The 26,370-nt window shown below is 40.1% G+C and overlaps 1 protein-coding gene across 1 annotated transcript in view; it reads right to left on the reverse strand.

Moving 5' to 3' along the window:
* Fat4 (FAT atypical cadherin 4) overlaps window positions 1–26,370 on the reverse strand; it is a 131,173-nt gene that overhangs the window by 42,598 nt on the left and 62,205 nt on the right. Inside the window, exons 4-8 of the mRNA XM_052180593.1 lie at window positions 23,744–24,005; window positions 21,590–21,940; window positions 15,548–16,470; window positions 14,583–14,757; window positions 885–1,065 (exon numbers count right to left, since the gene is read on the reverse strand). Coding sequence (XP_052036553.1) covers window positions 885–1,065; window positions 14,583–14,757; window positions 15,548–16,470; window positions 21,590–21,940; window positions 23,744–24,005 — 1,892 coding nt within the window. The remainder of the gene's footprint in view (window positions 1–884; window positions 1,066–14,582; window positions 14,758–15,547; window positions 16,471–21,589; window positions 21,941–23,743; window positions 24,006–26,370) is intronic.

The following is a 26,370-nucleotide window of genomic DNA, read 5'->3' on the forward strand; positions in this document are numbered from 1 at the left end:
ATGTATCTTCAAGGGTTATCTCTTGAAAATAGGGAGATCTTTGCTTATCCATTTAGAACAAGCTAAGAAGAGAATGCAGCTATATTACCAAACATTCCACATTATCAGTTCTGCATCTCATTGAACAAGCATCCACGCTGCTGTTCTCTGTTACCAGGATTTACATAAAGAAACTTCTGGTTGAAGAAAACATGCTAATGTTGGAGCTACTGCTTGGTGATAAAGTCTTCAAGGTTTCTCCCTTCATGTCTGGGGTGTATTTATCATACTGGTGAAGCTGCCTTTGATCCTAGAACATTCTGGAAGTGATACATGGCACTTCTAAGCCTGACCTTGACTATAACTACCAACTCCCATCTAAAGCTCTGAAACTTTATCAAAGTCATCATGTTGAAAGTCACTCTGTTAAGGATTCAGTGACAAGTCATGGATCTCTGTGAGGAGAGAGAGAACAGAACTAAGCCTAATCTCCACCACCCTACCTTGCTCAAGCACCTGCATGTGATGCCATGGTGCACCCTTCTGCGCACCCTAATCCTAGATACATATCGCTGGTTAACACCAGCCAGCTGCATAGTGTAGAACCTCCCACTGTCATGATGATCACAGGATATAAACAAAGGAATTAGCAACAAATGCCGAAAACAAACAAACAAATAAGTTAACTGTGCCATAAAAGAACCTGCAAATGATGAAACAGAGAAACAGATTAATATGCACAGGTTTAGAAGAAGCAAGCATGCTACCATCTAATTCTCAATTCCAGATTAGCTGCTTGGCAATGGTTCACAGGAGCGGTACGGTGTATTAATAGGAAAGACGCTGTGAAGTTAGATATCATGTGCTGTTAAAGATCAGAACTGGTGAGCGTTCAGTGTGCACACCTGATGACAGCATTTGCTGCAGCATCTGCATCTGAGGCATTCACCAACAGGACATCTGTCCCCGTCGGGGCGTCCTCGGGAATTGCAGTAAAGTACATGTGACTGGCGAACGTGGGGACGTTGTCATTGACATCATCTACAATAATGTTGATTGTCCCTGTTCCCGTCAAGGCTGGAGATCCTGGGAGGAAAAGAAAATAGAATTTTAATGCTTATAGATAGCCACTCCCATACATTTCACAATTCTTAACTGTAGACAGAATTGTGGGATGATTTCTAATCACATAAGATGTGATTTCTTTTTTTTTTTTTTATTCTGTTGCAAGAAAAGTACAACATTTTCATTTTTCCCCTGTTGGTGACCTAAGGTCTGAATTGCCTATTCATGATTCTCCACAAAAACACATTGGTATGCTTCTGTTCCATTTCAAAATTATAGACTCATCAAAACAGGAAACAACATCCCAGAAGGCACACTACCATAATGTATCTGACATTATATTAAAATAGTACACATAAGACTTGGAACAGCCAACAGTAATGAGCTGGCCACTGACTATGCAAGTCTACAAACCTCATAATGCCTGAGACCATCAGCAATTCAACCTGAATATCCGGTAAGACGCCTCAAGCATTTAAGCCTTATACACAGGAGTAAAATGGGGGTTAAAGATCAAGGGACTTTGTAAAGATAAAGGATTAGCAAGGAGCAGAGACCAGATTGGAAATATTGATCCCAGCCTAGAATGTTTGCCCAGAACTTAGCCAAAGGAGGAGCCAGCATCAGGAAGGGCCTCATGGCTTGACGATCTGTGAAAACAACCAGTGCTGTCCCTAAGCTCTGGCAACAAACTCAGACAGGAGGTAACAAGTTCCTACTGAAAGGGACCTTTGATAGTTGCAGTTTCAGCCCATGAAGAATATTGACTCAAGAGTCTCGACACAGGGATAAAATTTCTCACAAGTGAAATATTAAAGCTAAAATATTTTGAGGAGCAGTTTGAGACAAATATCTGGACTACATTTCTTGGATGCTTAACTCTATTTATTTTAATGAAAATGAAATGGAAGCTCTCTCATATTCACAATCCTTCATCTGTCTTCATTTAAAAAAAAATATCAGCTAGATAGTATCCATGCATGTGTGTGAGCACAAGCAGAGATCAAGATCCTAGCAGCAGCAAATGGTGTTAGGCCAGAAGGATCAAATTTTTACTGATATTTTACTGTTTGCTAAACAGAGAATAAAAATAGAACTAACCCTAAAGAAGTAGAGAGCAGAATAGAATGTGTTAAATGTAGCCCTTGTTGCTTGTTATTCTTTTTATCCTGTAGACTTATTTTTGTTTTATGTGATGAATGTTTGTCTACCTGCATGTATATGTACCATGTGTGTGCAGAGGCCATAGAAGCCAGCAGAGGGCACTGTATCTCCTGAAACTGGAGCTACAAAGAATATGAGCTGCATTAGCTGAGAAATGACCTGGGGAATCCATGAGTGAAGGTTACATCTTTAAGACTGTAAACACCTTGATGGTTCACAGAATGGGAACCTACCACTCTGATGACTCAGTCACCACCAAGAACAAGTGGGCTGGTCATTGTCTACAACTGCTGCTGGTGTTTTCTGAGTTAGTAAAATACAATAAGAATGAAAACTCTGCACATGCAATACCACTGCCCTCACAATTCAAATTTCCATCGTCTGCCAGACAGTTTTCAAAGAAAAGTCAAGAAAAGTCTAGGAAGAGCTTGACCTGCGAAGCAGACCAATCCATTCAGTTTTTATTTACTCAGAAGCAGACTGGCAAAAAGCAGAGGTGTTTTGGTTGTTTTTTTTTTTATCTCTGTGTGTGTGTGTGTGTGTGTGTGTGTAGCAACTGCCTTGTGTAGTGTCTGTGTGTGACTATGCATCTGCATGTATATGATGTTTGTATGTGTGTCTGTGCTGATATACATGTGTATGCGTTGCCTATGGTGATTACTTGTGTTTATGTGTGTGTGTGTATCTTTGTGCCACTTGTGTGTATATGTGTGTGTGTTGCCCATGAGTGATGGGGTGCTGTATTTGTACATGTATTTGTGTGTTATGTGTGTCTATGTGGCTGTGTATATAGTGCCTGTGGTGCTCACTCTCTCTCTCCCCCTCCTTCCTTGTATCTCTCTCTCTCTCTCTCTCTCTCTCTCTCTCTCTCTCTCTCTCTCTCTCTCTCTCTCTGCTAACTATGGTGCCAATGTGGAGGTAAGAGGACAATTCCATTTAATCCATTCTTTCCTTGCAACTTTATGTGGGCTACAAGGATGGAGTCTATGTTCAAAGACTTGAACAGTAAACATCTTTACCTGTAGAGCCACCTGCTCAACCTTAGGAATCAGAACTTCTGAAAACATCTGACCTGTATGTTCCCCCAGAAAAATGTGTTTGTTGGATTTTTAGTTTTAGTTTTGGGAGGGAAATCCTTACAAAACTTTGATCTAAATGTATTTTAATGAGATATAACAAACTCAAGATTTGAATTCTTTCTCCAGTGTTCTTCTGGTCTAAGGAAAGAGGTTTATCAACACCCCCCCCCACCACCACCACCATGCCAGCACCAGACTTTGTTTTGCCCACATATAGCATCAATCCCAGCAGTCACTGCTTCTCATTTCACACAGGAAAACTATGAGAAAGTCTACTGCTGTTCAATGAGTCTCATTTCTACAGTAGTCTTGACAGACATGGTACAGTTCTTAATCACCAAGTATCTTTCAGCTTCCTTCTACCAGTGTTTCTCAACATGAGTATGCCAATCATAAGGTCAAAACTGAACGTGGCCCATAAGCACACATACACACACATACACACGTGTGTGTGTGTGTGTGTGTGTGTGTGTGTATGTATGTATGTAAATATATATATACATATATATACATATATACATGTACATATAGATGTTTATATATAATCACATATATGCTATTGGCTTCTTTTAGGGGAAGTATGCAAATGAATATAGTTATATGCAGAGGACAAAGAATAGATCAGACTCTCTTGAGCTGGAGGTACAAGTTGTTGTGTTCCTCCTGACATAGGTACTTAGAGTGCAAATCAGGCCCTCTAGAAGAACAGTATGTCACTGAATCATACTCCAGCGCAATATTACTGTTCCATACTCTTAAGCACTGACCCAACTCTCCAGCTCCAATATTATTATTGAATTATTAACACCAGGTTTACAGTGGCATATTTGACGTGGTGGACAATTCTCATTTAAAAACATATTACATGAAGCAGATGCTGTTTTTAGTTTTACTCTTACTCTGAAATGTAAAGAATTCCTTCTTCTTTATTTAATTCTGACTATGGACAGAAAGGGAGTTATCAAGTCTTTCAACAGCCTTTCCTCCATTCATCAATCTGAGGTCAAACTTTGGCATCCTTAGTATTCACATTTACTCTCCACTATCATCCTCATTGGCTTTCCTCTAACTTGGAAGCTGAACAGAGGCAGAAGAAATTGTTATTTGTCATTGCAAATGTCTACACAGAAAGTACATGAGTAGTTTGTTAAACTTCTTTCATTTTGCATGTGGAAATCAGTGCTACAGACTGACTGTAGATCAGGGCACAATGATCTCAAAACTGTAGCAGAACCATTTCATAAGGTAGATGACAGTCTACAGCTGAGGTCAGAAAGCAATACTGGGGACAAAGGTCAGATGCGTATTCTAACTGCATACACGCAGAAGGCCTAATGAAATCTGCATCCCAGAAGAAGACAGAGCCAAGTATAGCCTCATTTGATCTGATAACAGTGCTGTAATAAAGCCAGATGGTCACAGCTCATCTGGATTCATTTATCAAAATGACACACAGTCAGAGAAAAAGGCAGCATACAAAGACACACACCCAGTGGAGTGTGACCTAACGAAGTGACCAAGTATACAAACCAAGAAGAAGGCAAAGGCTCAGAAACCTGTAATTACTGGAGCTAGAAGGACAGTTGAATTGGAAGTCAAAATGACAACTATAATCCAAAAGTCTAATTGTAATTAGTAATCATAAGATATAGGTTTCCATTTGTAAAATTTGAATTTCAGGTTTCAATTTGTAAAATTATGTATATTACATAAAAAAACATGTATGTGTTTATTTATTTACCTATATATACATATGTGCATAAATGAATAAATGGATAAGTTTACAAGAAGCTTCCCATATTTTGCAGTATGGAGCAAAAGCTTACTGTACCTAGCTTCTTAGTTAGTCTCTGTTTTTGGATTGGGGAGTTAATTAAATTTGTACCACCTTTATGACTAGCAGCACTGTAAGTTCAAACATATCAAAATAAAGTTTACATAAGTTTAAAGAACTATTTTCAAAAGAAAATGGTTCAGGCAAGCATTCTTTCAGAAAGCATCCATAAGTCTAATAAACTAGACTATTTCACTGGAGTCCACACTTACAAATTTGAAACGTTTTTGTTGCTTTTATGGCTCCAAACACTACATACATCTTTCCCTGTGTCTCATCTCCCTTTATTTATTTGTTTTTATTAATCATTTCATTCATTTACCAGTACGTATATTTTCCCAGTGGGAAAGACCAGAGCAGAAGAAATAGAACTTTCACCCTCTTTTATTACTTCTCAATAATGTGGACCTCATTTCTGATAGCCATCATGTAGTGTGCAGCCCAGTGTGCTGGCCCCATGACGACACGTGTTAAATGCAATAAAGTCCAGGTATTTTATGACTGAGAGACTGGGCCATTTTCTCACAGTTATCAAATCACCACTAAAAATGGCCTGAAGTTTAGCCATTCAATGTTGACATCAAAGGTTTGCAGGTTATATTTGCAATTGAATCCCAAAACCACAAAAAGTAGAATGCATGGACTATTTTAAATGTGATTGCGCTTTGTTATTTGATTGTTTGCATATATAATACTGTGTTATGACCAGTTACCCATTCTGTGAGCCTGTGTTAATAAACCAAATATACATAGGTGGATATAGTTTGATATGTGTTCATATTTCAAAAATGTCAGGATAAGCTGTACTCTACAGAGATAAGGTGAACAGAAAGAAATAGTTTTCTTTAGTAAAGCAACAGCTACGTGTGGCCTGTGCAATTGAAGGGGCTAAAATCTTATTGCAAGGGCAGTTTACAGGAATGTTTAAAATTTTAACAATTAAACATCAGCTAAAGCTTTTATTCAGACAAAAAGCTCAGTGTGAGGAATTGCTGTTTTGAGAGTAGAAACAGCCACCCAGACACTGAAACCATGAAACACCAGAGCTGTCTCCAAATACTGAACCCCGCCTGCCGTGCCACTCAGTGGAAACACCAAATGCCAGACTAGCAGAGTCCAGGAATCAAGCCTGGGTCTGCTGTGTGTGGCGTTTACCTGTGAAGCTGTGGGAAGTTTTGTAACTTGGGAAAAGCCTTTCTTTCCTCACTGCTGTTAGAGTCCTTGAGTCTTTAGCTTCAAAACTCGCAGAAGAGCAGCAGAACAGGTTGCTTTATTGTGTTTTATTCTTACCGAATGTGATGGAAATCCTAGGTCTGATTTAGCACTGTTTGAAGTTGAATTTTATCAGTTTTTAATCTGGAGAGAATTAAATCCTCTGTGGTAAAGCGTTTTAGTATTAAAGGCTAGATTATACACAGCAAAATAATTAAATATTTATGTCACTAGGAGCTATGAGGCAAAGCCTCCTTAGAAATGAAAAGAAATGAAACAATAATTTTGAAGTTAGCACTTTAACTTATTAAAACCAGTAAAATATGAATTAATGAATTCCTGACTAACATGAAAACTTTTTTAGAAATAAAATAATTCATCTAGACATAAACAGAGTTATCTTAGACTCAAATTTACAAGGAGGCTCCATGAAATTGATTTCTGATAACTAATGGAAAGTCCACCACTGTATCGCATTGGCTGATAGATATAATCTTTATTATTAAAAATATTCACCATAACACACAGGAAATTTCTTCTCAGACATAATAATATCAACAAAATGAAACCTTTCTGAAATAGTCAATAAAACTCCCTTCAGATATTTAAGGTCCTACATACCTATCTAGCCGCTTCTTTATCACAGTTCCATTTGTGAGGAATTATCTTCCCTAGACTAAGCAATGGGGTAGACAGTATTAATTCAAAATATTATCACATCCTCATCAAAAAGATGGTGGGTGGTTCTTGGTTCTTTTAGTTTTTCAAGTAAAGTTTTGCAAACACATGTTTTCCTCCATTAAAAATGCAAGGCCCACCCTGCCTCAGAACACAGTCATTTTGGTTTTTCAGTCAGATGATAAATGCCTTTCATTAGAAAAGTTGATACCTAAACTTCCCCCCATAGACCTGTTAATAATCTGGATTTACAGTCATTCTAGAACTTTCTGGCTAAAGTGACAAACAGATAAGAGATGAAGCATTTTATTTATGCTAAGATTAATCTCATCCCCTTATTAAATGCGGAGCCACAACCTGTCTACATATGTGTGTAATGTACATCATGTATGTCATGTTATGTTAATATATTACAAACATACCAAGTACTATATGAAACCCTTGAATGTATATTTCCTAATATGATGAGGCTAGTAAATGCAAGACTATAATTTACAAATAGTCTCCTGTAAGAACTACTTTAAGGAAGTAGGATCGTAAATATTTTTCTTAATTGCTAAATAGGTGTTTTTTAATAAAAATGTCAATACCCAAAGAAGAAACTCATAAATGCTCTGTAAAAGAAAATATGGTGAGCAAAGCCAATAGGTGGAAACAAGGAGGCTCAGTGAAGAACTTGCCCTCATGGCGCCCACTCATGAAGGCATTAGCAGCTAAACAGCTCAACTGAGGAGCTTGACTCTAATCATGGGTTGGGGCTTTCATTTTAGAGTCATCAGCTTTGGGAATTATTACACAACTAACTAGTAATTCTGGGAGCAAATGATATGCTTTGATTTCTTCTCACAAGCACCCAGGGGCACTCAGAGGTGATATCTACAGACTTCATCATTCCCTAGGTGGTGTGCTTGTATGAATGCCTTCCTTAAGAAATAAGGGTTTGTAAAATAGAAGTATTTCTCATTATATATCTCAAATAAAACATGTCTAAACTAATTATTGATAATCTGCCCTGAAATTTTTGGTTTTAGACTTTAAAAAATATTTTATTAAATATTTGATAATTTTATAAGCATGTTTTGTTATTTACCTCTCTCCCCAAACTCCTCCAAGATTCCCCATCACCTCCCCAGATTTTATACTAAGTGCAAAATAATTTATTTGATTCTATAGCTAAGTGCTATAATTGCTCAGAATACATTAAGCCCTGGGTTCAGTCTCGAGCACCTTATTAACTAAGCCTTGTGGTACAAGTCTATAATCCCAGAACTAGGAATAGAAGTTCAAGATCTTCTTGAGTACATAGCATGTTCCAACCAGCCTAGGCTAAGTGAGATTCTACCAAGACTATAATATTATGACGCAGAAAGAAAGGTCAGAAAGGAGACAGAGTGGAAGTTGGAGTCCCTGTGCCTTGATTTCTCATGGCGAGGGACTAGGAAGTGTTTGAGGAGGTCAAGCACATCAGAAGTGCCTGAGTAGCTTGACATGTGGCCAGGGGTAACCACTGGAGGATTTTTAAGACAGCAATGGGGTACAATGATCCAACTTATGATCTTAAAAGATGTAATGGCTAGTCCTGGTTGTCAACTTGACTACATCTAGAATGAACTACAATCCAGAAATGGAGGGCACACCTGTAATGTGTGAGGCTGGAAGACACAGGCTTCTGACCTGAATCTTAACATGGGATGACACACACTTTTGATTCAGATCATGAAAAACTTTGACCCAGGCAAGGTCTTACACTCCACTAATCCCAGGTAGGGAAATTGACAACCAGGAATAGCCATCATGATTTTTAAGATCTTAAATCAGATGATTGCATTCCATTGCTGTCTTAAAAATCTTTCAATGGCAAGCACACAAGCAGATCTTTTGAGTTATGGGCCATACTGACCTACATAAGGACAATATCATCTTCTTCTTCTTCTTCTTCTTCTTCTTCTTCTTCTTCTTCTTCTTCTTCTTCTTCTTCTTCTTCTTCTTCTTCTCCTCCTCCTCCTCCTCCTCTTCTTCTTCTCCACCTCCTCCTCTTCCTCCTTCTCCTCTTCCTCATCTTCTTCCTCCTCCTTCTTCTTTTCTTCTTCTCCTTCTTTACCTGCTTGCACTTCCTTGCCAGCATACCTGTTGGAACCTACTTCTTCAGAATTCCAGCCTATACAGAAGATCACCTGAAACACCTACCCTTGAAGGACTGAGCATCTACAAGATTCTTGGACTTCCCATTCACAGTTGTACACTGTTGGTTTAGTTGGACGGTAGACTGTAAGTCATTCTAATAATTTTCTTTAATGTGAGAGACATTCCATAAATTCAGTGACTCTAGAGAACCCTAACTAATACAAAGGTCATTCTACTGCCTTTTGAATAACACAACATTCAGGAGAACAGACAGGCATTGAGGATGCTGCTGCCATTGCCCTCACATGAGCAGAGGAGTGACAGTGGAGAGGAAAATCATGAGATCCACTTGGAACAGTTGTGAACCTTGCTGAACCTGAGCAGACTTGTTAATAAACTCAATGTTCAGAGGAAGCAGGACAAAGAATGGAAAGATTTTCCCCTTACCAGGTGTATAAACACTGATTGGTGTGTCACAGTCACAACAATTTACTGTGGCCCTACTAAGTTGAGACATGCCTATCAAACATGAGACTTGATATCAATAGCTAATAACCCACACTCTTACATATTTTGTGAAATATATATATATATATATATATATATATATATATATATATATATATATATATATATCAGGATTAATTATGAATGTAACTTATTATGAATAAGTTAGAATCAATGTGTCCAAAACACCATGGGTAGAGCCTGGAAGAAGTCTCTGATTCTAGGTTGAAGACTAAGGGTCTATATATTTAACTCCAGGGTAGACTTTATATTTTATAAATTAGCATTCCATAGTGAATTTTTAAGTATAGTATTCTGGCTTCTCTGATCACTCTACATACTGTACCTAAGACATCCTGTATTCTCTACACTGAGATGACAATATTTGTAAACCCTTTCAAGGGAGGCTACTTAGAAACTGGCACATAACCTTGAAAAGAACATTAGCTGTGTCAACCTGATCTCTTCAACCTGGAGAACCAGAACGGCTTTCATTCATTAAGGATGGAGGCAACACAGATTCAGAAAGTCCTCTCTACTCTGTTACAGTACATACTCAGTACATACTCATGATGAAACAAAAGTAAGTCACACATGACACACATGTCAACAATCAACACATCACATAAAGCTGGTGAGGTGCCATATCTTTGAAGACAAGTAGACTGTTGTGTTTGATTAAGCTGCAGTGTGTTCAGCTTTTTAATGCTGTTAGAAAGCTCAGCTGGAATTTTTATATGCCCTGTTCTGCTTTAGCTTTTCATCCAGATTGATAGGAGGAGTGGAGCTTACCGTGAGGGCAGGACAGGGAGCTTCTCTGTGCACTGCCATGCAGAGAGTCACTAAGTGAAATACAGCGAGGCTGACATTCTGGAGTTTAGTAAGAAAGAAGTCAGGGTTTGGGGGCTTCCCGGTTAATATGCTCTGATGTCAGTTTTTAGCATATTGACACAGCTGGTCAATTCTAGGCTGCCAGTGAGTAAGAGTTTCAAGAGAGTAGAGCAAAGGTGATTTGAAGTTTTGGAGTAAAACTGTCAGAGATGTTTTTGGAAGAGTACTATGACATTTTCTTGATCCTCAAACACTACAAATTTGACAACATCTGATACCCCAGATCTTTCATATTTTTCTGCATTTTCTCATGTCACCTACTGCTCTGACTGTTAATCATGGTGACCAGTGTGTACTTTAAGTCTATTGCCAGAGATCTCAAGACTAGAAAAGAGGACTGAATTGAAGATTGTGAAACCTGATACCACCAATATTTGTATTACAATGAACATGGAATTGCTTATAATATCAAACATGTGGGAGAGTCTTACTGTCAACTCTAAGGGCAACAGGAAAAGCCTGTATTGTGTTGGGGATAGGTATTCCTTTGATTTGTTTTTTATTAGATATTTTCGTCATTTGAAGGGAGGTTTCCCATGCCTAACCCTGGTGATTTTGTTAGTCTATGGTTCTTAAGGAGAGTATTATCATTCCAAGTAGTTTAATTCCATTTAAATTATTTAAATAAGACATGTACACTAACACCAATCAATATTATAATGTGGGTGGGACAAATATCAGAAGGCCCCTCCCTTAGATGAATAACTACAGACAATGAATGACTTTTGAGAAAGAGAGTATCAGTCTTCTCCAGGGACCAGTACCTGATAGGTTATCCTGTTCCAGATTGGTCAGCCCCAAACACATGCACACATAAGCAACACTGAATGGATTCAGTGAGAGTATAGTCACACATGTGTGTGAGAATATTAAAAGAAGAGGCTTTGAATTTGAGAATGAGTGATTAGAACTCAGGAAGGAGCTGCGGGGAGAGTGGTTGAAGTGAATAGAACACTCAAGTATAAAATTTTCAAAAATTGTAAAATAAATAAATATGTGTGGAAGTTATTTGGGCACAGGCTGCGGTCCTCAAGGACAGGACTGTCAATAGCTTGAAAAATATGCTAGTGAAATCTTTCTGTTTGCTTTTTATTGTCCAGATAAACATGACCAGAAGCACCTTGAGAGACAAAAGGGTTCACTCAGCTTATACTTGAAGGTAACAGTCTATCACTGAGGGATGTCAGGGCAGGAACTCAAAGCAGCAACTTGAAGGCAGGAAATAAACAAAAGACCCCAAAGGAGTGATGCCCACTGGCTCCTTCCTTATGGGGTGCTCATTCTGCCTTCTTATAACATCCAGACTACCTTCTTCATAGTGGCACTGCCTAAGAATGGCCTGAACCCTCTCACGTCAATCATCAATTGAGACAATTCCTCACAGACATGGCCACAATTCCAATTTGATCTGGGTAATTCTCGAATTGAGACTCCCTCAGATGACCCCAGACTATGTATGTCAAGTTGACAACTGAGGTTACTAGGCACAGATTTCAACACAATATCTGCTTTTCTGTCTGTGGGTACAGGAGTGACACTCAGGGTCTCCCAAGGGAATTGTGCTACCAATAACTGTAGGGAAATTACTATTACATTTTTGGTGTATACATTGGGGTTTAGAATAAAATTGAACAGCTTAACAAATAGAACATGATTATATCTTGTTAGGAACCAGAGAGCTTGGCTCAACGCCCCCAGCTGAGCTGTTTGCACAGGTTTCTTGAGAGCAATACATCCCGTGGCTTAGTTTGATTCCTGCCTTCCTGCCTGGTGTGGTACGGACTTCCCAGGTGCCTGACCTATGACTATAATTGATTTTTCCTGTTCCTTTCCCTGGCCTCTAGTATACATATTGCTGGTCTCTCAGTAAGGTTTTGGCATTCTCCTTGCAGAATGACCCATGTCTGTATTTTTTAATCCCCCAGGCCTATGCCCGATAATACCTCACAAGAAGAACTTTGTATGGACTCTTTGTGATGGTACATTGTTATCAGCAACATAATCCAAAATCACCTGAAAAGGGAGTCTCACCGAGAAGCTGTCTGAATTATGTTGGCGTGTGCACATGCTTGTAAAGTACTTTCTTAATTGGGTTAATGAAGACCAGTGACCCCTCTGGAAGGTCTGTTGGCTCTAGCATTTTGTAGGCTCAGTCCTGGACTGAAGAAACATGAGAGATCAGACTGCACAAATGCATTCATGAGTGCACACATGCATGCATTTGTACACTGCCCTCTGCTCTGGACTGTGGATGTGATGTGACCAAGGTGGACTTCCTGCCACTCTGACCTTTACACAGTGAGGGCTTGTCACTTAGTATTATGAGATACACAAACCCTTTCCCCTTACTTTTTTTTCCAAAGTATTTTACCAGAGCCGTGGTACCAGAACAAAGACATGAACACATCATTTCACAGAAGATGCTAAGGCAGAGAGAGATGATACAATCCATCCAATAATGGAGAAACCAGAATTCAAACAAAAGTGATTTGAATTAGAAATTTTCCCCTTCGCTGTGCTGGCTGTGATCTGGCTGATTATCTACCAGATGACTTGGGAGTGAATACTTTCTCCAAATCCTCCTTTCCCAAACACTAAAGTCTTAGAGTACCCTGAGCTCTGAGGTAATCTTTGTTCTGACTTTGCCATTCACTAGCTGTGAGACACTCAGCAAAGTAGTAAATGTTCCCATCCTAATGATGGATAATAGAGATGGTAACAAAAGAATCCTGTGCTGAAAAGGGTACCCTCTATAAAACTTTGTAATCATTAACATGGGTAGCTATTTAAAAAAAAAAGGTAACAACATCCCTTTACCTACCCAACATCACTTCACTTGCTGGCCAGCCCACTGATTTAATTAATTCTTAGGAATCCTTGGAGGGAAAGGTGATCTAGCTAAAGTGGGAAGGCCTTTTTCTGCCATGTCTCTTGACTTGGAATGCTCCAAAGTCAGAGTTCCCTGCCAGGACCCTCTGTGTGTTGTGCCCTGCCCATCACAGATCACCCTACATTGCACCTCTAAATCCTTCTCCTCTTCCACAACATAGAATACCCCTGGGTATTGCAAGTTTTATGGGGACAGATGCCTTGAAATGCTTGGTTCCCCCATCCAGTTTCAAATCTCACCACTTCCTTTCCACACACCGTATTTGTGTTTGTGAGTATCTGGGGTTGACCGCATGCTCCCAGCTCTAATGAGTGATGACAGCTGAGGCTGGAATATTTTAGCAATAAAACCTTGGGTCTAAAATCTGACTCCCGTCCAGTTTCTCCTGAATTCAACCTCACCAGGCACCTTGACTGGTTTGTAAAGCCAATTTCTGTTGGTTTCCTGGAAGCATGCTCACACCTAGAGTCTGGGGGAGGGGGAGGGTTTGTGGCAAATGCTGATGTGGACATAATGAGCAGGTCTCAATTTAATTTGGATTAAGTTGGATGTATTTGATGCACTGCATTCTGTTCCTCTTCCTTGGGATTTTAACTCATGCAGATAATGTAACAAGGTAATTCATACACACCCAAAATAGAAGGTATATTACTTTTCTCCACAAGGTCCAGAGATGGAGAGAGGTTAGGAAGGAGAGGTCAATATAAGGGAGGATAGTGCTCAATGAAAGATGAAAAGCACTATCCTTGGAACATGTCGTTAGCTATAATCTCAAAATCCACCACTGGTGTTCAAGTCAGGCCTTGAAACAATCTGTTTGCATAGAACATTGTATTCAATCAGAATTTCAGCATGCCATATTAATATAAAAATCTTTCACAGTGAAAAATGGCCCTTACTTGGTGTGTTAGGAGTAAAAGATCACACTCATAGATGCTCGGGTAGCTTTCAGGACCAGGACATTTTCCTAGGCCGAAGCTGTACCTCAGTGGGGAGACTCTCGCCATTTACCACTGAAATCTCATTAGCTATACTCAATGTAAATCAAGCACTATCTAAGCACTAGTAGATTTCAATAAATGCATGATTCAGTAACAAATCAAACTACATTTTCTACTAAGGGTCTGACACACAACGGAGCAAAGCAGTAAAGACACACCTGCATCAGCAGCTGTGACAACCAGGATGAAGTGATCTCTTGCTTCCCGGTCCAGACTCTGGGTCACCCGAAGCTCTCCACTGGCGGTGAGGGCAAAGGCATTGTCTTCATTTCCGCCAAGCAAAACATATGAGAGCTGGCTATTCAGACCTTGATCATCGTCTCTTGCCACCACCTAGAGGGGAGAGTAGCCGTGAGAGCACAATGAGTCACCTAACATGCGAAACCAACTGAGAGATAACAAGGGAAGGGGGTGGAGACAGTGCTGCAAGGGTGTGGCCTCTGGAAGACAGTGCAGAGGGTAAGAGCACCGACTGCTCTTGCAAAGGACCAGATTCAGTCCCCAGCACCTAAGTGGTTCTCAAAACCCTTTCTAACTCGTGTCCTCAGGGATCAGATGGCAATTTTCTGGCCTCCTGAGCACCAGGCACACATGATGCACACATGCAACATGTACATACACACATGTGGGCTAAACATTCATACACATAAAATAATAAGTCTAAGGATGTTTCAATTAAAGTAATAAATAATAGTATGTTCTGTGCAGACATATTTGCAGAAATCTATGCATAAACCAATGCATAGGATGTGTGGAAGGCTTCCCAAAAATGTACATCATGTTTTCTTTTTCTTTTTTGTAAAGATGGGAGGTGGAATAGTATTTTAAATGAACTCTTCCAAATTTTGACATCACCTTGTATGTGGATACTATTCTCATAGCAAAACACAATTTAAAAATATCCAAATGAACAAATGTGTATAAAATGAGTATATGCTAAGGACATAAGTCTCAGGCATGATGCTTGTGAGTTTTGATTTTCGGTGCTTTCTATATCTGCATCTCCCCACCACCACCCCACAGTGAGAGGACTGAGGAGATCCTGACCACCATTCAAAAAGGACACTTTTCGGTCTGAGGTCTTAAGGGTACCATACCCCCTGCTGTGTTGAAGAATACTGACCTGAAGAACAGTTCTGGGCAGGGTGCCTAAATTTTCAGGAACATTCACAGTATACGGAGACAGCTCGAATACAGGGACAAAATCGTTCATGTCAAGTAAAGTGATGGTGACCGTGCAGGAATCCATTCTGGGGCTACTGCCCCGATCCATGGCCTGAACAGTTAAAGTGTAAGCAGGGGTCGTCTCTCTGTCCAAAGACTTAGCCACTGTGATGGTCCCTGTCACTGAGTCGATCCTGAACACCTGATGTGTGTTTCCACCCACAATGCCATAGCGAACCTGCCCATTAGTGCCTTCATCATTGTCTGCTGCAGACACTTGGATTATATCTGTTCCAGTGAGTGTATTCTCCTTAATCTGCACTCGGTACGTAGCCTGGGCAAAAACCGGGTTATTATCATTGATGTCCAGGACCATAACCACAACCTCGGTAGAGGACGACAGAGGTGGTTGCCCTTTGTCTGTGGCCACCACTGTCAGGCTGTAGTTGGAAACTTCCTCTCTGTCCAGCTCTCCAGTGAGATGCACCTCACCATCAATGGTCCCAATGCTGAACTTGTTTCCCGAAGGGTTTAGGAGGGTGTACTCAATATAACTGTTGGGGCCACTGTCTGGGTCTGTTGCTTGAGCTTTGAAGACAATGGTATCAATGGGTGTGTTTTCTGGAATGTACGTCAACTTCGGTGAAATAAACACAGGTGGGTTGTCGTTGACATCTAACAAGATGATGGAGACTTGGGCTGTGCTCGTGAACCTGGAGGCAGGAGGCTGGGGCAGGTCATGGACCTGAATGACCAGGTTGTAGAAGGACTGGCTTTCCCGGTCCAAAGCTTTGAGGACTTTGAGGACTCCATGCTTATCCACTGCAAACTGCCCAAGGCTGTCACCTGAAGCAATGCTGTAGGACAGCTGAGAGTTGACACCTAGAAGCGAAAGAGGAAAAATTTAAGTTTGTTGAACAGGTGAGATGGTCATCTAAGCCACAAGAAGGTCCTGCTGAGTAGTAGAGCATTTCGCACACGTTACCCACTTTCGTGATTTTCTGAGTGACTGCACGTGAATCACTCGAAGTGATTGCAGATGATTTACTTATACACACTTGGAAGTGCTGCGCACATGACTCTTTGCCTGTTTCGAGCTTTTGATCTGAAAGGCATTTACAATCTGGTGTACAAATGATCCGCACAGGGTGTGTTATTTACTGCAACGTTGAAATGTTAAATTGCCAAAGTGAAGAGGAGGAAAGGGTTCCCGAAAGCAGATATTTTTCTAAACTTTTCTTTGTTTCTATCACATAACTCCCTGGGGCCCAACACTACAAATGCCACTCTCTATATTATTAGCTAAACATTTATAACTTCAGTAATTTATTGAGGCCGACACCAGTTTTCAGAGAAGGGTAATAAAATGTTCTGATGTAGGACATTAGTCATGGATGCTTAAAGTCTCCTTTTACATTTCTTGTCAGAACCAATAAATACTTTTAATTCCTATTATGCATCTGGCCAGCAATGTGCTTTAAGGAAACAGCTCCTCTCAGGCTTTATGCACATTCAAACATTTGAAAAAAATAGTCCTTAAAGGAAAAGTTAGCAATAAAGCTACACATGAAAGGGTGCAGGCAGAAGGGTCATGTTGTCGGTGGCTCGTGTTTGGATAATATCTTTTTGTCCCTAAAAAGTAAATCATCATTCAATTAAAAACGAATTATCAACTTATTTTTAAAAAGTTGCAGAAAAGACTATAGTGAAGATGGCAAGGAAAGGGTATTTGCCAATATGTTTTAAAACTTCATTGAAAAGGAGTTTCTAGGTAATCAACAAAAACAGTCAAGAGGCAGATTTCCTGCCTCAGAACAGAACAGAGTTGTCTGAGCTAGCTCACAGTGTCAGACCTGTTCTCCCATCTCATCGTCAGTAATTATTGAGCTTTCTGAGTCCTACCTACCAGAAGCAATATCTGCTCTTTGCTGAGAATCTCCTAGAACAGTTTGCTAATGTTTTCATGTGAAAGATATTCCTCTAGGGTCTGAAAACACCTGAGGGTGTGTTTACTTTTACTGATTTTGATTCTTTAGTTTCCTTTGAGGCAAATTCCTTCTCCAGTGTAGTCTGTTCCTATGACCCGGAACTCTCTCTCTCTCCTTCCTCTCTCTCTCTCTCTCTCTCTCTCTCTCCTCTCTCTCTCTCTCTCTCTCTCTCTCTCTCTCTCTCTCTCCCTCCCTCTCTCTCTCTCTCTCTCTCTCTCTCCTCTCTCTCTCTCTCTTCTCTCTCTCTCTCTCTCTCTCTCTCTCTCTCTCCAAATATGCGTATGATGATACTAAGGAATCACACTCAGAAGACAATATCAGGCACTGATGTACTGATTGAAAATTTCTTGTGCCAACTTTGATGCATAAATCTTTAGAGACATAGATTGTGCCTGGTGGTCAACACTTTACTGAACACTACTCTGGGATGAATGAAGCAGATTTTACAAGCTTAGGGGCACCAGGGAAACTGAGCAACTAAAACTCAGGGACCACACACCAGTCCACCTGCAAGAATGAAAGCATCAGTGCTCCAGACTGGACAGTGTCAGCTGCATGCTTCCCCATGTCTTACTCCTGCCCAGGCTTACAAAAAGCTCCACCTACTTTGCTATAAATATTTAAATTTAGTTGAATATATCAGGAGTGTTTTTTACATAAAATATATTTTAATAAGTACATTTTCTGAGTCTCCGAAAGCCAGAAGCAAATGTGAAATTCTTGTTCTTATTGAGATCCACAGCCACTACCAACTCAGAGTCAAAGACTGTCCATGAAAAACTTGGACATACAAAATGTTGGACATACAAAATAGTTCCCAGCCAAGATCAATGGAAATTAGAAACAGTAATAACATTCTACAGGACTTCAGTAGATTCACACAAATCAGCTGAACGGGGAGCCATTCCAGCCTGCTGTCATGAATCTATACTTCCTCGTGGCCCTTGTGGTAAATGTTAAACTGTGGAGGAGAAAGACACAAGGTCACAAAGCTCATGGCCTTTTATGAAGGGAAAGGGGCCAGGGAACTAAAATGTAAACCTTCAATTTTCGCTATGAATGAAAATATTGATACTTAATTTATACTCACAAATAAATTAGGCAATGCCACTTAAAACAAACAAGTGATAACTGTGATCTTTGAAATAAAATGTATCTGTTATTTCATGGAATGTTTAAGGGCAAGAAATAGGTCTTATCTCAGAGCTAGAGTCAACAGTGTTACAGAGTTGCACTTTAAATGAGGTGTTTCCCTCCAAATAGTCTAACTAATTAGGAAACCTTGGCCTTGAAATCTATACCTAGAAAATGCACCCCAGAAGGACTCAGAACCCTTTCAACACTGGCACTGTCTGGAAAATTACAAAGATCTAACCATTTCCCCTCCTGTTCCTTGCAGCAAATATCAGAGCAGAAAAACAGGAAACACATACTTTTTCTTAATTTTGAGTAAAATGTTAAAACTTTTATTTGGTGGGCTTTTACAGTCCAGTGGAAAACTACACTGAATCTGGATTGTTTTTTCCAACCATTCAAGTTTAATTTGTTGGAAGTCATGTGGTTCCATGATTTTTCATGGGAGCATGATTTCAAGAAGAGTTGTGCAAGATGCACAAAGGTGTGTGTGTGTGTGTGTGTGTGTGTGTGTGGTTGAGGGGAGATGTGTGTGTGTATAGATGTGAATGAGGGTGTGTGCATGTTTGATTGTGATTATATAATAATGGCATTTGTTGTATACTTTATTCCAAGAACTGTAGAGCATTATATAAATACATAAAAGTAGTGAAATACATTTTGAAACTATAAGCTTGGCTGCATAATGAATGTGTGCATTTAGTCACAATTTATAAATGTTGCTTAAGGTATGTTAAAGGCTGGTATTTGCTTGCCTGTGACATGACAAAAATACACAGTACCGGCTGCTACCATTCATCTTCACAGAGCACTTTCAACAGGGTCATGAGGGAACTGGACTATGAGGTTGGGACCTCACTCGGTCTATACCATACACTAAGCATCAATGAGCACACTCATTCAGAAAAAGTGACAGTTGTGTCACTATCTGAACATCCTTCTATGACCATCATGCCTCAAGCACGCATGGTTTCCAAGATGGTAAGAGAACAGTAATCCAACATATTGCCGCCATAATCCTAAGCTATAAACTTTGTTCCATGCAATATTTTCTAGCAATATTCATAGATACATTTAAATCAATAACACTATGACTTTTGTCTTAACAATAATATATGATTTGCCTTATATTTGTATTCTTTCCCCACATGATACCAAGAAATCACACTCCAGAAGGCAAAGTCAGGCATTGATGTACTGATCTAAAATTTCTCTTGCCAACTTTGATGCACAAATCTTTAGAGACATAGACTGTGCCTTGTGGTCTTCTGTAGCATTAGAATCTGTTAAATACCAGTGTTTCAGTAGCATTCATTGCTCCTAGACACACAGGAAGCGTTTGCTGTAATTGTGTTGGTGTTCTTACAAACAAGGTCACTCTTATCAATATGCTCCAAATCCAGAAGGAATAGGAACTGTGTCCTCTATTTTAAGCCAAGGTGCAGGAAATGACACTGATAAAAGTATTCAGGCTAAACAATGGCTAAATGTAGCTTGAAACTTTTACAATTTTAACCAGCACAATTAAAGAGGGAAACACCCTTTAAAAAAAAAAAGATTTAGTACTTACAGTTACTGTGTCTCTGTGACTGCTTGTGCAGGGATCATTCCAGCACGTTTTGAAACATTAAGTGCATTCCTTTTAATCGTTTTTACATTTAGTGTTCTGAGGGTAAATGAAACTTACTCCAGAGGATACACTAGCCTTCAACAGATCATAACCCACATACATACTGGGCAGAAACATGTTTGGCATAGAAAGTTGGCCCCAGGACTGCAGCATAAGCTCCAGTGTTCGATCCCCAGAACTAATATAAAAATGCTAGGCATGGTAGCACACATTTGCAGTTCCCCTGCTGGGGGCCCAGAGACAAGTGCGATCTGGAAATCCACGACCAGACTGACAAGCACACCTCACAAATTTCAGCCAGTGAGAGACTCTGTTTCATAAAACATGGTGGGCAAGCCTACAGAGTGACCACAGCACCTAAGCTCTGTCCTCCATGCATGCAATCACACACAGCTATACTCCTCCATACATGCAATCACACACAGCAATACACCCACACACGCACATGCACAGAAATTAAAATGAAATAAATCTTTTTAAAAATCCATGACTTTATTATATACTGTAGGCTAAACAAATCCCAGCCTTTCCAGGCAATGAGTTCTTGCCAAAATATTATTCCAATAATAATATTATTGCCAATATATTATTATGAAAATATTATTTTCATCTGATAGTGTATAATTTCGTTATTCACTATAAAGTATTTTTCTTTAAGACTTTTTCCTCTTTTGTCTTCAAAATTTAATTTTTTCAAAGTTTAAGTTACATATGAGCCAGCAAGATGACTGAAGAGGTTAACGTGTTGACCGTGAAGTCTGCTGGTCTTCCCCAGGACCCACATTGTAGAAGGAAAGACAACATTTGCAAGTTGTCCTCTGACCTACACACATACATACACACACACACACACACACACCACAGCATATGCATCCACACACCCATGCACACACCAAGTAAATGAATAAATACAATAAAAATTAAATTTAAAAGTTTGAGTAATATATTTTATACACACACACACATATAATAATTTTATCTAACACAAACTCAGAATGAATCTTTATTCTGACCTCTAAATTACTGAACCAAAATGCTGCTAAAATATTTAAGGCAAAAATTAAAGGGAAAATTTTTTAAGTATCTAAACATATTATGTGTATAGTTTAAAAGTTATATGATAAGATGCTTGATTTTTATAAAATCCTCTACAGTGAAGTCAAAATTCAAATTTTCACCTCGATAGAATACCATTTATAAACAAATATGAATAGTGTAAGTATGTGAGTGCATCACAGAAACGACATACCATCATCTGCATCAGTGACGTTAAACACAAGGACAGTGGATCCGAGAGGCAGATTTTCCATTAAGGATGTGCTATAGGAGCTCATGCTGAAGACAGGAGGGTTGTCATTGACATCAAGAATGTTGAAGTAAGCTCGAATGGTGGTAAGCTGGCCCCCACCATCCTCAGCACGGACCGTGAGGATGTAATACTGCTGTGTTTCATAGTCCAGGGCTCGGGTCAGGTTGAAGACACCAGTAACTGGATTCAGGAAGAACACACCATCCCCGTCGTCTTCCTCCACCACATAGCTGATCTCTCCGTTCACACCAGAGTCATCATCTGTTGCTAAAATAGCTGCCACCAGGGAACCTGAAGGAATGACAACCCAAGTCTAAATTAGTGCAACAAGGGGTATTGAAGGGGTATTGAATATTTCTAAGTGTAAAGACTGAGGCCATCATGTGTTTTCACAGTAAATATTTTAAGTAGAAGGCCACTGTAAAACAGAGCGTACAGTATTCTGCTGATTTCTAGACTGGCACCCCCACCCCCACACTCAGGACCCACCCCCACACTCGGGGACCACATCAGATACTTCATAAAGCTCAGGCTGCACTGCAAGGGTTAATGGAGCAGTAATCTTACTTCTGATATTGTTTCATCCAATGCTACTAAGTGATAAAATTTATGAATAAATCAATATATAATGATTGGAGCCAGTAACTATTGCAGGGAACTGAGATTCCAAGCAATATTATAGATGTGTATTCTAGAGTGGGAAGCTGTTGGTGCCAGTGGTCATTTCTGTAATTAATACAGGGAGTGAATGTGCTGAGAAATTAAGGACTGAGCATCTCATCTCAGGAAGTGAAGAGGAAACTGTCACAGGGAGGAGTTAGTCAGGAGTCACTTCTACCCAATATTCTGTGTATCTCAGGCTATCCTAAAAAACTCACTCTATGGACCAGGCTAGCCTCCAACTCAGAGATAGCTCTGCCTCTGCCTCTGCCTCTGCCTCTGAAGTCCTGGGAATAATGACATGTGTTGCTGCACTGTTGCGTTCTGCAGACATCAATGCAAGGTAGCTGAGGCTAGCCTCTAATCCCAGCCCTCTTTGTGAATGCTAGTATCACAGGTGTAACCCACCACACCCAACTTCACATTTATCTTCTAAGTAAGTAGTTGTGGTGGCACAACTTTGAGTGCCTTTAATCCCAGCATTTGGGAGACAGAGGCAGGTGGATTTCTGAGTTCGAGGCCAGCCTAGTCGAGAAACCTGTCTCAAAAAACAAACAAAAAAAATAAGTAAATAAATAAATAAGTAGTTGTCCAGTTCTAACAATTATTATTTCCATTTTACAGAAGGAAAAACAGATGCCTACAGGAAAAAGCTGTGCAGCCTGGTCACACTGAAGACTAGATCCTCTAACTATAGCTTTTCACACACTTTTCTTGGTTTCACACATTTATTATTATAATTACTGTTATTATCATGTTTCTATTGGATATTTTCTTTATTTACATTTCAAATATTAATCCCCTTTCCCAGTTCCCCCTCCTCCCGGAAATCCCCTATCCCAAATGCTTGTTGACAGGAGCCTGATACGGCTGTCTTCTGAGAGGCCCTGCCAGAGCCTTACAATACAGAGGCAGATGCTCACAATCAACCATTGGACTGAGTCGGCATCCCCAATGGAGGAGCTAGAGAAAGAACTGAAGGAGCTGAAGAGGTTTGCAACCTAATAAGAAGAACAACAATATCAACCAAACAGAAGCCCCAGAGTTCCCAGGGATTAAGTCACCAACCAAGGGATACACATGGCTACAGCTGCATATGTAGCCCATATTTCACACATTTTTCAATCAGAAAAGGAGAACAGAGCTGGCTGCCTTGAAAGCTGATAACTTGTGGCACAGGGACTTCAAAAACTGACATGCCTGCAGTTATGAACCACATACTTACCTCTCCTCATCTGCTCTCACATATTAGTAATTTTCTTGGGAATCACATAAAAGATGTCATGTAAAAGATCACAAAATGCAATGTATATAATTTTATGACTGGAGGTAAACCTGTGGTAAATACTGCTTGTCGCTTAAAACAACCAGAAGAGCCCATCGTTACGATTAAAGGTTATCCATGCAAAGCACATCTCAGGATATGTTACCTACCAGGGGTTGTGTCTTCTGGGATGTCGAAAGAGTACACAGGCCTGGAGAATCTGGGTGTGTGGTCATTGACGTCACTGATGGTGATGTTTATCCTCATGTCTGAGGACTGGAGGCCATCATCTGCACGGACCAGCAATGAGTACTTGGACCTGTGCTCTCTGTCCAGCCTCTTTGTGGCTATCAGGTCTCCAGATTCAGGGTCAATTCGGAAGCTGTCATCAGCTCCACTAATGAGAGCATACGTGACCAGAGCATTTGCACCCTGAAGGAGAAGATGGGGTAGGTGAACTGCTGGAGTCCAGAACATTGCTTCTTCTTGTTTTCAGTGAGAGTGAATTTGACAAACGGAGGCTGTGGAACTTTAACTGCATGTAACAGTGTACAATTTCAAGAGGTCAGAATATATAAACTCTACAAAGGAGGGAAGGATTTATGCCCTGGGAATTAAAAATCATGGATGAAATAGAAAATTCATCTGAGCTCATGTGCACTAGATGGCCATACCATCTAGTTGGGCTATCAGGCCCACACCACCTGCAGCAATCTACAGGGTCTCTTTCTAAATACTCACAACCATTTATAGAAATAGAAAATAACAGAGAGGACTTGAGAGATGCCTCTGCAGTTAAGAGCATGTGCTTTTCTTGCAGAGGACCCAGGTTCCATTGCCAGCACCCATATGGAGACTTACAAATGCCTCTTAACTCCAGTTCTGTGTAATCTGAGGCCCTCCTCTCGCTTCTACAAGCTCTTGTGATACACATAAACTCACACATGTTCACACTCACACACAAAAGTCAAAATCAGTAAATAATCAGAAAAGAACACTATTTTAAAAGTCATGTAGAAACACAAAGTATCTAAACGAGGGAGAACAATGTCAAAAAAGAGGAATGATGGAGGCCTCACTACTCCTGATTTCAAACCACACTTCAAAGCTACAGTAATAAAGCTATATTCCTACGCGTATCCATAACAGAGTGGAGTAGGAAACTCAGAACCGAACCCATGGAAACAGTCTACTGATCCCTATACAACTGTAAAGAATAAACACTCCAGACAAAGGTGTTCAGAAAACTGATGATCCACATGTCCAAGAAAGGAGCAGCCATCTCACATGCCGCTCAAATGTAGGTGAACGCTTAAACATGAAACTGGAAATTCTAAGTCTCCATCGAGACTCAGATGTTTCTCTTCCTGATAGTGTTGGTCTTGCTGATCAATTCATGTTCTTGACACACACACACACACACACACACACACACACACAAATGCAGGTGACAGGACCACCACAGAGTGGTAAGTGAAGTGACATCAAATGGAAAGACTTCTAGGCTGTGAAGGGACCATCAGTTATGAGGGCAAACTATACACGTGATAGGTTAATTCCCAAAATACCCAGAGAACAAAAAAGCTTTACTGATCTAACAAAAACTGACTAAGGACCCATGTAGCCATCTCTTCAAATAGGCTAGGAAAGGCAGCAGATGTGTCAGAAAAGATACAGTGCCACCAACTACCATGGAGGTTCAAGAAACACTACAGGAAAGTGCCCCTCACCTAACAGGATCCACAGGAGCAATTATGATCCACAGGAAGCAACCAAGGTCAAGAACTTAGAGGAACTCAGAACCCTGCCTGCTCTGGAGAGGAACAAAGAAAACGATAGGAAGAATCCCAAAAGGCAAACACATGAAAAGCCTGGAAATCCATTCTTCAATTCTACTCCCCGAGTAGGCAAAGGAATGGAAACCAGCATTAAAAAAAGAGATTGACGGTTTCCTGGCACTGTTCACCACAGCCAAGTTTAGGAGATGACCTCCCAAACAAGGCTGTTCAGAAGACGAAATTGGTTAATGCGCATTTTAAAACTTAGAGTGGTCCTTCAGGAATAAATGATGTGGGAAAATGCTAGTTGATCTGTTTCCTCGTTGTGTAAGGGAAGGACTTGGTGATGTAGTAGTCCCAACTAGGTTCAGCCTAAACAGAAGAGTTATCTCTATGGCATCAAACGTCTCTGCCCAATCACTGCCCTGGACTGCGAGGTGCAAGGTTTGCTGGAGTGCGTGAATTGACAAACGTGTTTTGATTGAAGCACAGCTCCTGGAAACAAGTGGCCTTTTCTCATTGTCACTATCCAGAAATGGACTGGTTAAAATATTCAAAGAACTCTCACCAACATTAGCAGGCAAGTATGTGAATAAAAAGCCAACTGACTGGGTTACAGACCTGAAGCACCTGTACGTCCTTTCCGTGAGATATTTCATGATTTTTATTGTCTGTGTTTCTGTTTGTCTGCATGTGGGGAGATCAGCTCCAACAACCTAAGGCAAGAACACCCCCATCCTAACGTTATGTCCTCCATGAGCTTTTCATATTCCCAAGGCCAGTCTTAAAATTTAATAAAGAGGGTGCCTCAAAACTTCCCAGAACTTAATACAAGATGATCTGAGTTTGACACATTCTCCCTCTGTATCCACCTGTATTTAATATATTCACTGCAATCTTATGACTGAACAAAAAACATCCAAAAAGCATTTTTTTCCACTGCTGAACTTTCCACATTCTAGAGTATTCTATTTCACAAAGAACTCTAATGGCACCTGAGCCACTGGCTACACTCTATT

Source organism: Apodemus sylvaticus, chromosome 4 (assembly GCF_947179515.1).
Source record: "Apodemus sylvaticus chromosome 4, mApoSyl1.1, whole genome shotgun sequence".
Classification (NCBI taxonomy): domain Eukaryota; kingdom Metazoa; phylum Chordata; class Mammalia; order Rodentia; family Muridae; genus Apodemus; species Apodemus sylvaticus.